General features: G+C 35.7%; 1 protein-coding gene across 3 annotated transcripts in view; it reads left to right on the plus strand.

Annotated features, from left to right (window-relative positions):
- The window catches only part of EXOC5 (exocyst complex component 5), a 65,547-nt gene extending 50,984 nt beyond the window's left edge, over window positions 1–14,563 (plus strand). For 2 of the 3 annotated variants that reach the window (XM_011989597.1, XM_011989595.1), the window contains 3 exons: window positions 8,284–8,392; window positions 8,565–8,780; window positions 9,545–14,543. In XM_011989597.1, the coding sequence (XP_011844987.1) occupies window positions 8,284–8,392; window positions 8,565–8,780; window positions 9,545–9,733 (514 nt within the window). In that variant the 3' untranslated portion in view covers window positions 9,734–14,543. Of the gene's footprint in view, window positions 1–8,283; window positions 8,393–8,564; window positions 8,781–9,544 lie in introns of all 3 variants that reach the window. The other variant, XM_011989594.1, reaches the window with a different exon arrangement.
- The last annotated feature ends 869 nt before the right edge of the window (window positions 14,564–15,432 follow it).

Consider the following 15,432-nt stretch of genomic DNA (forward strand, 5'->3'; position numbering starts at 1 on the left):
CAAATACTTTGTAGAGAAGAAAAATATTTATCTTAATTCCACCATATTGCTACAACATTTGATTAAAAAAAAAAAATTATTTTTACATATTGCCTTCATCCTTATTAGAATGTTGTTTTTATTGGATCCTGAAGTTTTTTACTTTGGCCTATCTTGGCATTTAACATACCTTCCTTACTAAGCTTAATCATTTCTAGCTTTTGATTTAAAGTGAGAAGTATGTGATGTTTTTCTGTTGAACACTTAGAGGCCATTGTAGGATTATTAATTGTCCTAATTTCAATGTTACTGTGTTTCAAGGAATAGGGAGGCCCAAGGAGAGGCAGAGAGACAGGGAAATAACCATTAACTGGAGTAATCAGAACACACACTATATTTGTCAGTTAGGTTCACTGTCTTATATGAGTATGGTTTGTGACCCAAAACAATTAAAATAGTAACATCAAAGATCACTGATCACAGATCACCATAACAGATTTAGCAGTAATGAAAATGTTTTAAATATTGTAAGAATTACCAAAATGTGACACAGAAACACAAAGTGAGCCCATGCTGTTGGAAAAATGGCACTGATAGACTTGCGTTGCCACAAGCCTGCAACTTGTAAAAAAACAAACAAAATAAACCACAGTATCTATGAAACACAATCAAATGAAGCAGAATAAAACAAGGTATGCCTGGATAATCAGAAGTGGGGTTGTTGGATCATATAGTAGCTCTGTTTTTAAGTTTTTGAGGAATTTCCGTACTTTTCCATAATGGCTGTACCAATTTACATCCCCATCAACAGTGTACAAATGTTCTCTTTTATCTACACTCTTGATAATACTTGTTATCTATTGCCTTTTTGAAAAGAGCCATGCTAACGGGTGTAAAGTGATAATTGATTGCATTTTCCTGATGACTAGTGATGTTGAGCACCTTTTCATATACCTGTTAGCCATCTTTATGTCTTCTTTCAAAAATTTTTATTCAGGTTCTTTGCCTTTAATCATTGGATCATTTATTTTTTTGCTATTGAGTTGTTTGAGTTCCTGTATTTGGAGTGTTAAACCCCTGGAGATGTACGGTTTACAAATATTTCCTTCCATTTCATAGGCTGTTTATTGTTTCCTTTGCTGTGCAGAAACTCTTTAGTTTGATGCAATCTCATTTGTCTTTGTTTCTGTTGCCTCTGCTTTTGAGGCCATATCCAAAAGATCATTGCCAACACCAACGTCAAGAAACTTTTTTCTTATGTTTTCTTCTACTAGTTTTATAGTTGTGGGTCTTATATTAAATGTAATTCATTTTGAGTTGATTTTTTTTTGGTGTAGTGTAAGATAAAGGTGTCATTTCATTTTCCTGTGTGTAGATACCCAGTTTTCCAGCACCATTAATTGAGGAAACTATCCTTTCCCTATTGTGTGTTCTTGGCACCCTTGTTAAAGAGCAGTTGACCATAAATGGATGGATTTATTTCTGGGCTCTGTATCCTGTTCCATTGGGCTGTGTATCTGTTTTTATGACGGTATCATACTGCATTAATTACTGTAGCTGTATAATATATTTTCTAACCAAGAAGTACAATGCTTCCAGTTTTGTTCTTTCTCAAAATTGTTTTGGCTATTCAGGATTTTTTCTGGTTCCATAAGAATTTTAGTGTTTTTTTTTTTTTTTCTATTTCTGTGAAAAATGCCATTGGAATTTTGATTGGGAATGCATTGACTCTAAATTGCTTGGGGTAGTATGGACGTGTTAACAATATTATTTCAAGCCCTAAACACGAGATATGTTTCCATTTACTTGTTTCTTTTGGCAATGTTCTGAAGTTTTTTCAGTGTATAAGTCTTTTACTTCCTTGGTTAATTCCTAAATATTTTATTCTTTTTCATGCTATCGTAAATGGGATTTTTTTTTCTTTCTTTTTTGGATAGTTTGCTGATAATGTTTAAAAACAACTGATTTTTGTGTGATGATTATCTTGCAACTTTACTGAATTCTTTTATTCTATTTTTTGATGGAGTCTAAAATTTAGAGTTTTCTCTAAGATCATATCATCTGCAAAGAGACAGTTTTACTTCTTTCTTTCCAATTTAGATGTCTTTTATTTCTTTTTCTTGCCTAAGTGCTCTGGCTAGGATACCCACTACTGTGTTGAAAAGAAGTGGTGAGAGTGGACATCCTTCTTGTTCCTGATGTTAGTTAGAGGAAAAGCTTTGAGCTTTTCACTATGGAGTTTGATATTAGTTGTGGGCTTGTCATATATGATCTTTATTATCTTTAGGTATATTCCTTCTATACCTAATTTGTTTGCAAGTCTTTGTCATGAAAGAGTGTTGAATTTTACCAGAAGTGGTTTTTTTCCACATTGTCAGACAATCATATGATTTTTATCCTTCATTCTGTTAATGTGGTCTGTCACATTTATAGATCTGCATATGTTGAACCATCCTTGAATCTCAGGGATAAATTCTGTTTGATTATGGGGTATGATCCTTTTAGTATGCTATTGAATTTAGTTTGCTAGTTTTTTTTTTTTTTTTACATCTTTATTCATCAGGGATATTGGCCCGTAATTTTCTTACCTGTATTGTCCTTCTCTGGCTTTGGTATCACTGTAATGCTGTCTTTGTAAAATGAGTTTGAAAGTGTTACAAGTTCTTCCATTGTTTGGAAAAGTTTGAGAACGATTGGTGTTAATTCTTCTTCTTCTTCTTCTTTTTTTTTGAGACGATGTCTCCATCTTTCCAGGCTGGAGACCAGTGGCGCAATCCTGGCTCACTGCAACCTCCACCTCCCTGGTTCAAGCAATTCCCCTTGCCTCACCCTCCTGAACAGCTGGAATTACAGGCGCACACAACCATACCCAGCTAATTTTTTGTATTTTTAATAGAGATGGGGTTTTACCGTGTTGGCCAGACTGGTCTTGAACTCCTGACCTCAGGCAATCCGCCCGCCTCAGCCTCCCAAAGTGCTGGGCTTACAGGTGTGAGCCAGCGCGCCCAGCCAATTCTTCTTTTAATGTTGGATAGAATTCACTAGTAAGGCCATCTGGTCCTGGGATTTTTCTGACTTCAGCAGGAACTCTGTCTCTTAATCTCTTCATCTTCTGCCAATCTATTATCCTTTTCCTAGCTTTATTTCTTTAGTTATTGTGCTTATATCACTTGGTCCATCTTTTGAATTACTTTCTTGAAATACCCTAAAGTACATTTCCTTCAAACACAACTGTCTTACAGACCCTAACCTCTGATAGGTGCAGTCTCTTTTATTCCCATAACTGGTTGGCGGTTGGCTCCTCGCTGTTGGAGAATATCACATAACATGTACGTTATTAGTACCACTGCAAATCCATGCTTTCATTTCTCAGTTGAGTCTTTAGTACCTCTTATCCGTCCTTCTGATTGTCCTTACATAGTGCGACTTAGAGTTGCTCCTACCTGTTTTTCCCAACCTTGTCAATTCTTCGTAAGTTCCCTATCTCCACTGGAAGCATTCTGTACACATTCAGCATCCCTAATCCAAAAATTCAAAATAAAAATGCTTCAAAATTTGAAACTTGAAACTTTTTGAGTGCTGACATTACCCTACAAGTGGAAAATTTTACACCTGATCTCATGTGACAGGGCACAGTCAAAATACAGGTGCACAGCACATGGTTTATTTGAGTAACCCCAAGGGAAAAAAGACCCTCCCAACCCTCTTCAGCTGTGATAAATATTTTCTGTGCATGTCCGAATTCCAGCCCCCACCCCCACAATAAGCATGCCTACAAAGAATAATAAAATGGCATGTGTGTAGGCTGGACATGCCAGTGGTAGGTTGCTCACAATGCCCCACATGCAGCCAAGACCTGTGTGTATTACTCACTGTGTGTGTGCTTTTTTTTTCTCCTTATTCTGTGCTCTGTGGTATAAAGATGTGAAATCTCAAAAAGGCCTGCAGATACCCCTGTGGTTAACAGTGATAAGAAAAAGAGGAAGTTTATCCTTTTGTTTTTATTTTTTGAGGTGGAGTCCCTCTCTGTCGCCCAGGCTGGAGTGCAGTGGCGTGATCTTGGCTCTGTTCAACCCCTGACTCCTGGGTTCAAGCAATTCTCCTGCCTCAGCCTCCCAAGTAGCTGGGACTACAGGTGCACGCCACCGTGCCCAGCTAATTTTTTGTATTTTTAGTGGAGACAGGGTTTTGCTATGTTGGCCAGACTGGTCTCGAACTCCTGGCCTTAAGTGACCCACCTGCCTCAGCCTCCAAAAGTGCTGGGATTACAGGCGTGAACTACTGCACTCAGCCTGTTTATCTTTTAAAAAAAAAATTTTTGTAGCCAGGTGCAATGGCTCACTCCTGTAATCCTAGCACTTTGGGAGGCTACGGTGGGTGGATCACCTGAGGTCAGGAGTTCGAGACCAGCCTGGCCAACATGGTGAAACCCTATCTCTACTAAAAATACAAAAATTGGTCAGGCATGGTGGCAGGCACCTGTAATCCCAGCTACTCGAGAGGCTGAGGCAGGAGAATTGCTTGAACCCAGCAGTCAGAGGTTGCAGTGAGCCAAGATCACGCCACTGCACTCCAGACTGGGCAACAAGAGCAGAACTCCATCTCAAAAAATGAATAAATAAATAAATAAAAATAAAAATAATTTGTTTAGAGACCATGGTCTTACTGTGTCACACAGGCTGGTGTGCAGCGGTGTAATCATAGCTCACTGCAACTTTGAACTCCTGGGTTCACACAGTCCTCCCACCTCAGCCTCTTGAGTAGCTCAGATCACAGATGCACACCACCATACTCAGCCATTTTTTTTTTTTTTTTTTTAATGTAGAGATAGAGTCTCATTATGTTGTCCAGGCTATTTTTGAACTCCTGGGCTGAAGTGATCCTCCCACTTCAGCCTCACAAAGTGCTGGGATTACAGGTGTGAGTCACCATACCTAGCAGCACTTATGTTTATCAAAGCTGTTGGACAAAAAGGATGGTGGTGTAAGTGTGAAATGTATTACAGAAGAGTATGGTGTTGGAATGACCACCATATATTACCTGAAGAAACAGAAGGAGAAAGTCTGTGCTGAAAGTGATGAACGGAAGTTAATGAAAAATATAAAAACACTACATAAAGCTAAAAGTGAAGATCTTGATTATGTATTGAAAGAGTGGATCTGTCCGCATTGCAATGAATACATTGCCACTTAATGGTATGGTGATGATGAAACAAACAAAGATCTATCACAATGAATTGAAAATTGAAGGGAATCATGGCTATTCAATAGGCTGTTTGCCAAAAGTTAAGAACAGACACGGCATTATGTTTTCAAAAGTTTGTTGTGATAAAGCATCTGCTGGTCATGAAGCAGCAGAGAAATTCCTTAATGAGTTTGCCAAGGTTATTGCTGATGAAAATCTGGTGTGAGAATAAGTCTATAATGTTGATGAAACACTACTATTTCGGCATTACTGCCCCAGGAAGGCACTGACAATACAGGTGATAAGATGGCTTTTACAGAAATTGAGGATGCCAAGGGCAGAGTAACTGTGCTGGGGTGTGCTAATGCAGCAGGCATGTAGAAGTGTAAGCTTGCTGTAATAGGCTGAAGCTTGCATCTTCATTGTTTCCAAGGAATGAATTTCTTGTTGGGTCCACTGTTACGCTAACAGAAAGGCATGGATAACCAAGGGTGTCTTTTCTGATTGGTTTTACAAACGTTTTTTACCAGTGGCTTGCACATACTGCAGAAAAGCTGGACTGGATAACAACTACAAGATTTTGTTATTCCTTGACAACTGTTCGTGTCATACTTTTTCCCAAATGTGACTTTATTCAGTCTTCTGACCAAGGTATCTTTAGATCAATGAAGAGTAAATATAGAAACACTTTCTTGGGTGGGCATGGTGGCTCAAGCCTATAATTCCAACACTTTGGAAGGCTGAGGCAGGAGGATCACTTGAGCCCAGGAGTTTGAGACCAGCCTAAGGCAATATAGTAAGACCCTGTCTCTACCCGCCCAAAATTTAAGAATTAGACAGGTGTTCTGGCATGTGCCTGTAGTTCCAGCTACTCAGGAGGCTGAGTTGGGTGGATCACTTGAGCCTGGTATGTCCAGGCTGCAGTGAGCAATCATCACACTGCATTTATCCTGGGTGATGGAGTGAGACCCTGTCTCAGAACACTTTCTTTTTTTTTTTTTTTTTTTTTTGGAGACAGAGTCTTGCCCAGGCTGGAGTGCAGCGACGCCATCTCAGGTCACTGCAACTTCATCTTCCCGGGTCAAGCAATTCTTCTGCCTCAGCCTCCTGAGTAGCTGGTACTACAGGCACCCACCACCACGCCTGGCTAATTTTTGTATTTTTAGTAGAGACAGGGTTTCACCATGTTGGCCAGTCTTGTCAAACTCCCGCCTTCAAGCTTTCCTCCCACCTCGGCGTCTCAGAACACTTTCTTGAACAGCATACTAGCAACGGTGAACAGAGGTAGGAGTATGGAAGGTTTTCAAAATGAGTTGAGCATGAAAGATGCTGTATATGCTGTTGCCAGTGCTTGGAACACAGTGACTAAAGACAGTGATGCGTGCCTGGCACAACCTCTGGCCTTCAGCTATGTTCAGTGAAGAGGATGAACAAGGTAGTGACTTTGAAGATTTCCATATTTCAAGTGAGAAAAAAGTGATGTCTGACTTCTTACGTATACAAAAAATAATACATTTAGAGTCTATCAGTAAGTTGGATGAAGTGAATATCAAATAATTTTTAACATCAGTGGGACTCCAGTTGCTCATTCATGGACTGGTAGTGAAATAGCCAAAATGGTTCTAAATCAAGGTGATTGTGATAATAGTGACAAAGTAATGTTGCTAACACTGCAGAAAAAATGCCTGTAGGTTATATGGTGAAAATGTGCAATGGACTTATAAAAAAAGTGCAGCAGTGTACATTCATAACAGAACAAGAAGTCATATCAGTTTACAAAATCAAATAGAGACTTCTAAGACAAAAACCATTATTAATGAGGCAGATAACTCCAGAGGAAACTTTTAAGAAGCCATCCAGCAGAATATCTCCTCATCCAAAGAGGTCCTGCTTTCTGGTCTCTCAACTGCTTCTGATGTTTCCTGTCACCTAAAAAAATAAAATGTAGGATAGAGTAACCTTTTCATGAAAGCACAGCATCGTAGGTGGAGACTGAAAACCTGCTACCTTGTTTGTTGTTGTTTAATAGGCAATACAGGTATTGTGGTGATGTTACTGTGCTGTTTGGTTACCTTAAACGTTATTTTTTCTCTGTATGAATGGCATGTCATCTTTTTTACTGTTAAGTACTTATGTGTGAATAAGTGTAAGAAAATGATTGCTAGGCCGGGCGCGGTGGCTCAAGCCTGTAATCCCAGCACTTTGGGAGGCCGAGACGGGCGGATCACGAGGTCAGGAGATCAAGATCATCCTGGCTAACACGGTGAAACCCCGTCTCTACTAAAAAAATACAAAAAACTAGTCGGGCGAGGTGGCGGGCGCCTGTAGTCCCAGCTACACAGGAGGCTGAGGCAGAAGAATGGCGTAAACCCGGGAGGCGGAGCTTGCAGTGACGGCCACTGCACTCCAGCCCGGGCGACGGAGCGAGACTCCGTCTCAAAAAAAAAAAAAAAGAAAAAGAAAATGATTGCCTACTGGTAGCATATAAATTCAGAGTCAGGAATGATGGTGATGCCAGACAGCCATGGATTGTCCACATGGGTGTCTGAGATAGTGACATCTTTGCTTTCTGATGGCTCAGTGAACATAAATGTTTCATATATAAAACTATTAAAATATTTTATAAAATTACTCTCAGTCTACATGTATAAGATGTATATGAAACATAGATGAATTTTGTGTTTAGAATGGGTCCCATCCCCAAGGTATCTTATTATGTATATGCAAATATTCCAAAATCTGAAAAATTTCAAAATCCAAAACACTTCTAGTCCCAAGAATTTTGAGAAAGGGATAGTTAACTTGTATGTAGTTTTTGCCTTTGAAGATCCTTAGTTGTTAAGAAATTAAACTAGTGACAGGCTTCTGAGATCTTTGAATCTTGAAGTATTGCACAAAGAATTTTTGCTCACTGTTTTGAGCAGAAAGATAATAAAACCAAGAGCTCTTTCATATTAAGACCTAGAGCTGACTTTTTCTAATATCTAAAGTTCACCAATAGTGAAAGAGTTTTATGGTGATAGGATATTAAATAACTGATTTAATTTAGCATAAAATAATTAAATATAAACATAGAATAAGTTAGATGAGTTAAAGAATGTTGTGTTCTCAATTCTCTAGGACATTAAATTGTATGATTGGACAGATGAAGCATATTTTGGCTGCAGAACAAAAGAAAACAGATTTTAAGCCAGAAGATGAAAACAATGTTTTGATTCAATATACTAATGTGAGTAAAATGATTCAATTTGTTAATACTTTGCTAACATTTTCAGTGGTGTATCCTACTGTGCCCTAGATTTTTTTCTTTTATACTTACAGATTAATGAGAAACTATGTATTTCCTCTTTAGCTAAGCTGGTATACATTTCTGTGTAATGAGTGTAGAAAAACTTTTATAGGCTTGTGTAAAAGTCTGTGCTTACGTAAGAAAACAAGTGGAGAAGATTAAAAATTCCATGGATGGGAAGAATGTGGATACGGTTTTGATGGAACTTGGAGTACGTTTTCATCGACTTATCTATGAGCATCTTCAACAATATTCCTACAGTTGTATGGGTGGCATGTTGGCAATTTGTGATGTAGCTGAATATAGGAAGTGTGCCAAAGACTTCAAGGTATGTATACACAAAAACATCAATCTTGCAAATAGGCCCAGGAACATAAGTCAGATCATTAAAAATCACTATTTACTTATAATTAGTGAAAGGTTTATAACTTTTGTTGATACTGTATGAGATAGATTAACACATTCTACCTGAAACAGTGTTGTTCCAGTCATTTTCTTTTAATTTTAAATTTTAAATTTTATTTTATTTTCCAGAGACAGGGTTTCACAGTGTTGCCCAGGCTGGTCTCTCCTGGGCTCAAGTGATCCGCTGCCTCAGCCTCCCAAAGTGCTGGGTTTACAGGAATGAGCCACCACACGTGGCCCACATATTTAATATTAAACACATTTTTGCTTCACGGTGTATTTTCAGTTCCACAGTCTTTGACTTATTGACATCCATGACTAATGCTGTATATGTCACACATTAGGAAAATAACGTTGTCTTCATTTATGTCCCTCTGAATTTTTCTGTAACATTTAAATTATGAAAAATGCTATATATTAATAACTGGTTTTAGTCCACTGAAGTATATATGATTGTTATATTGAAGAGAATTGACATATGAATCTTTTTGAAATATTATAGTAAGTTTATTTAACTATGAAATCTTTAAGTTTTAATGCTTTGTGATCTTTAAAAAATTCTAATATGTTGAACTCCACGCACACTTATAGTAAGTCCCACCTGACAGTATGTAAGAAGTTAGAAGCTAATTGTAAAACTGGAAACTGTTTTGTTTCAATGTTACTTTCTTTCTTCTCTCAATTCAGATTCCAATGGTATTACATCTTTTTGATACTCTGCATGCTCTTTGCAATCTTCTGGTAGTTGCCCCAGATAATTTAAAGCAAGTCTGCTCAGGAGAACAACTTGCTAATCTGGACAAGAATATACTTCACTCCTTCGTACAACTTCGTGCTGATTATAGATCTGCCCGCCTTGCTCGACACTTCAGCTGAGATTGAATTTACAAAGGAATTCAATGTCAATTCCTTTACAGAGGAATTTCTTGTACTTCAGCAGGCCTTGGTTGATAGAAAGCACAGGAGATACCTTATGACACAGCCAACATTTTGTGAAACAGTGACTGGAACAAAACAGCAGCCATACTTACCTTTGAGGTTTTATTTAAAGTTTGGATACCACTAACTATATTTTGCTTTTTTCCCCTTATGTTGAATTTTAATTCCATTCTTGAATGTAGAAATTTCAGATTCTTTAAAACTACATGTCACTGTTTTCATCCTAGAAAATGTTGCTGTCAGAAGGCAAAGGAAATGTTACCAGTGTTTTCGGTTCTGGTACCTTTAACATATTCCATTTAGAAATTTTGCCATTCTGTTTTCCATTAATAATGGGCAAAATGCAGGAAAACTACATTTATTATTCCTCAGTTTTTAATGACCTTTTCAGCATCAATTGTTAATCAGGTTATTTTAGGTTTTCATAAATAATTTTTTTGCCTCTTTCAAAAGGTTAACAATTAAGTTTACTTTCTGTAGTTGGTTGATTGGATTTTTTTCTGAGGGACAACATTAGTACTAGTCCAAAAAATGTCATAAACTGAACTAAAATGATGAAATATTTTATGTAGACATTAGGAGTGGATCAGAATACTTCTGCTTTCTGGGTAAAACTTAAAAGTTTACTATTTCTTATTTGGTAAATAGATTTTAAGCCAATTCTAGTAAGAAATTGATAAAACTACCTTATTTTATATTTCACTTAAGGTGGAGGACCTTAACTAAAGGACCATATTTATTCATTATTTTAATATTATAAGGGAAGTAAAAAAAGTGAGGTATAGTCTAAATAGTGCATATAAGAAATATTGACAGTGTTTAGCAACAATGCAGCCCTTTAAGATTTTCTGTCGTAATGCTAAACTTGAATAAGATGGAATGGCTGAATATGTGGTTAGTCTTTTATTTTAAGAGGAATTGATAGATTTGGAGATGAGCTTTGCAAAGACTGGTTGCTTTTCATGTCTATAGGTCTGTCATTGTCCTTTTTCAAAGCATTTCTGAAGTTATTCCTACTTGGATATAGTTAATGGAATTGACTTAATTTGATGACGTATTAAATCACTTATAAAATTTTGAACATCAAGTGAAAATTTAGAAAGGCCATTGCTATTCTATAAACCTTGTAAACTTGCTCTGGGAGAATGCATTCTAAATTACATGTAATGTTTCAGCTCCCATCGTGTTGTTCATAGTCTTCTAGGAACAGATAAACTTAAGTGTTACTCACTCTTGGCATTTTTTCTTTAATACAGGCTTTTAAGCCTGTTTTTGGAAAACTGCTTTTCTTCTGAGAACCTTAATCTGAATGTCATCAACTTTACCAAACCTTCTAAGTCCAGAGCTAACTTAGTACTGTTTAAGTTACTATTGACTGAATTTTCTTCATTTTCTGTTTAGTTCAGTGTTACCAAGGTAAGCAAGAGAATGAAGTATACCAACTTTTTTCAAAGAATTTTAGGACATATATGACAGCTTTAGAAGGCTGTCTTGTTTTCTAGCCAAGGAAAAGCCAGAACAGGTTTTGGATACTAGAGAAAGTCATATGCTTGTACTATTGCCATTTTAGAAAGCTCTGATGTGAATTCAAATTTTACCTCTGTTACTTAAAGCCAACAATTTTAAGGCAGTAGTTTTACTGGCCATTTAAGCTCTTTGTACAGTGTCAATTTGTAAAAAAGAAAAAATGAAAAAAAATCTCAAATAAAACATGAGATAACATTTTAAGACTTCCAAATCAGAGAAGTGCTTCAAATTATTTTGTTTGGATTAATTTTTAAAATGTAAACATATACTTGTTGCTTAGTTCTTTTGTTAATTATTTTCATGCTTGAGTTCTGTGCAATATTTTCTATTATGTCCGTTGATAGGACAGTGGCAAAATTCGTAAGTGAATACTTAATTTAGAAGTGTTAACATTAATGCTCAATAAACAAATTCCCTGCAGTTGTTTTTTTTATTTCACTCTTTTTATATTTTAGAGCCATCCATCCTGAATTTTATAAATGATTTTTTATTTAAAAATTTAAGATTTTAAAATTTTTTCACAGCATAGGTCTTCTCACTTTCTTTTTTAGCAAAAAATACTGACTATATAAATAAGACTAGAAATTTATCCTAAACAGATGGTCTTTCTCTAAGGGGAAAAAAAAAATGTGTCATGTGAAGCAATATGCATTCTTTGTATTCTGATTTTTTAAGTGTTTTCATATTTATAGCCATCACAAAATTTTGTCCAAAGTGTATGGCTCAGAAGAGATGATCAATAAGTAAAATGTTTTTCATTTGCACATGGTAAAATTTTAGGTAGAGAATGGAGCTTTGTATAATTGGTAGCTTTAACCAACATTTACATAAATGCAATCTTTGCAGTATTACACAATACCACATGAGCTAATATGCAGTATTTACATAATGCATTGAATGAAGTTGAAAATACGCTCTAACACACTGCATATTGTTTTTCTAAAATTGAGAAATATCTGAAATGCAGAATATGAGTTTAGTAAAGGAAGCCTACCTTATATAAATTATGGTGTTGAAAATGACAGTCACCCAGAGTAGATGAAGTGTCCTTATGAAGAATTATTAAATAGTAGCTGGATGGATCTTTAGACAGATGACCACCTGACCATTCCAAGACAATATTTAGTCCCATTTTGAGGATTGCCATAGTTGCAAGTCCTTAGAATCTTCCTTATTTTAAAAAGAACTGTCAAAGTAAGTTAAATTAAAATCTAATTTAAATTAGGTTAATTTATATTACATTGTAGATCATTCGTTTTTTTCCCCCTCATTCACTTCTGAGTATTTTGCTTTCTAAGTACTAACCTTCTGGTTCACAGGGAAATAATTTAATTATCAATCAGTAGATTGATTCCAAGTGGAGAATTGACTGCTTCCCTAAAATGCGTTTTTCTTACCTATGATGGTAAATATTTACAAGGATCTGGATAAAGAGATGTTGATTTTTGAAATGCCACAAAACCCCTTAAAGTGGTCAAGTTCTCAAGGTAGTGGTTAAGGCATGCTTGAACTGTGTTTGAGAGACAGCAGTTCAGTCGGTACATAATTTATTGATGACTAACAAAGCCAACATCTGGGAGATTAACTTTTTTTAATGCAAAAATATTCTGCATATTACCCATATATTACTGAATTTTACATACAAAGCATTTTGTGCTTTCATTCAATTAGTTTAACTGTATTCAGTTTCTGTACTATTTCTCTCTGACCTATCCTGTAATACATTATTATGTACTTTAGAAGAAAAGATCAGTTCATATTGTCAGACTGAATAATTCTATATAAAGTTAAAAGTTAGCAATTTAAAAAATTTTACTGCATAATAAAGATAATTATAGTTACATGTATTGATTTAAGTCTCACACACTGTGCTAATAAGTCCTTTGCATACATTATTTGATTCTAGAGCAACCCTAGGATTTGGGTACTATTATTTCCATTTGACAGATGAAAAACCTAATGCATAGAAAGGTAAGTAGACCAGTCAAGGTCTACAGCTAGTAAAATGCGCAGATTGAAACCTAAATCTTTTCTCGCTCACTTTTAGGTTCTATATGCTATTCTCCTTACATAACATTAAATAGATCCTTTAGTTTGGTAGGTTCATTAGTTTTGCTTAGTTGTTTCTTCCAATATGAGTCTTATTGTAGCATTTATATTACAGAGTTGGCATACAGGGTCAATATCTAATTTACCGTTGTGTTTTTCTTAATATGTTCAATGTGTGGTCATACTTTCTAAATTTGATTTTTTTAAATTTTATAAGTGGTCATGAAACTTTAATGTTAAGTTTGTACCTAATAGAAATATGTCTATCACAAATCTTTATTGGTATTATTTTATATACTTTTCTAGCTTGATAATTTTCACAATAGAAAGAGACCAAATATTTGGTACTATATTTTGTGACATAGAAGTAAATGACAACTCTACCTTGGAAGATATGAAGAAATCAGTGTTTTTATGTTCAAAAACTATTAAATGTCATAGGCTTGCCAATTGTGTTAACTATTTAATACGTTGGTAGTTTTTAAATGACTAATGCTGGAGTGAAAATGTAAGGCAAAATATTTAGTATATTAACAGTAGATAGTCATTTTCATGTAATCAGAATTGCATGTTAAGGGTTTTAAAAGCTGTTATAACTCTTACCTTTTATTTCTACCACTGATCAATCATTTCTCTTTACAAATTTTAGGGAAGAAACAACTGTTCAAATGTATAGGGGACAGAAACCTGACATTTAGAGAATAGAGATTTTAATTGCCAAATTAGAGCAGTTAGGCTGCCCCTGGGCCTAACAAAATTCCTATTTTTGAACTAGACGCAATGTGTTTTATCATTATTATTTAATAGGTACCATTAACCTTTGTTTTGTGATTAAATATCTACTTTTGGGGGGAAAGATGAGTAATTAAACACGCTCGCCCATTTTCTAAGTGGTTTAGAAGGTCGCAGTCTGCCTCACCATACAAAGCCAGTTTAAATAGGAATATATCACATCATACTTCAAATAGCAGTCAACCTCAGAGGAAAGTCATTTATTCAGAAGGCGTAGATTTTGCTAGACAGCAGTGATGCATTACAAATATATAATTATTTGCACTAATATTTGAGCAGGTGGAATGGATTAGAACATGGTCAACATTATGCTGCTGATAACATGTATTTTTCTATATTAATATGTACTGTGCAACATGTATTAAAATTGTCAATAATTCATTTTAGCCAAGATACTAATATTTATATTACTGTGTTTAAGAGACAGTATCCAACTGAGCCACTTTTAATTTAAAACTCTGAAACTGGAATTAAGTTTACTTTCAAAAATCACTTAAATTACTTTATAATCAGTGAAAGGTCAGTAAAACGTAGAATCATAAGTGCCTAGTGACTTAATAGGAGGAAATATGGAGGGTTGAGAAAGGAAGTAGGAACCTGGAATAAGAAAGTTAAGTTTCTTTTATAGCTCAGATGAGTGACTTTCTTTGTTTTCACCATTGGGAATCTTAAATGAAGAAAGTGTCGTATCCTTTCCAGTTATCTTTATGTTAATAAACTAAGTGATGGTTGGACAGAACTAACAAAGGAATTAGTCTCCAATGGTGGACTTCCAGAGATTAAACTTTGAGAGGTGAGAAGTCTTCCTGATGCCCCTGTCATCTTAAGTTGGCAGGTGCCTTTAAGTGAGGCCATCCCTCTTTGCCTGCCTATCATTTTAATCTTTATACCGTAACTGGTTCCTTTCAACTGGCCTTTTATTGTAGCACTTTTATCAAGTCTGCAGCTTCCCAGCTACTTGGGAGGCTGAGGTGGGAAGAACACTTGAACCTAGGAGTTCAAGACCACCGTGGGCAACATAGTGAGTCCCTGTTTTTAGAAAAATAACCCTTAGCTTTTTGCTATAGAAAATATCCAAATAGAGTCTGGACAATGCTGGATGTAAAGAAAACTGTGAAGCTACCTCTAAGTATATTGTCTGTAAATACTGTGTACCATTTAGAGGATAACATGGGGGATTTCACATGAAGTTATGTGAGAATATTTTATAAGGAATAATACCCAAGTGCCTCTCCATTATAGTTCTCCAGTAGAATGTATTTTCAATT

Source organism: Mandrillus leucophaeus, unplaced genomic scaffold (genome assembly GCF_000951045.1).
Source record: "Mandrillus leucophaeus isolate KB7577 unplaced genomic scaffold, Mleu.le_1.0 Scaffold359, whole genome shotgun sequence".
In the NCBI taxonomy this organism is placed as follows: Eukaryota; Metazoa; Chordata; class Mammalia; order Primates; family Cercopithecidae; genus Mandrillus; species Mandrillus leucophaeus.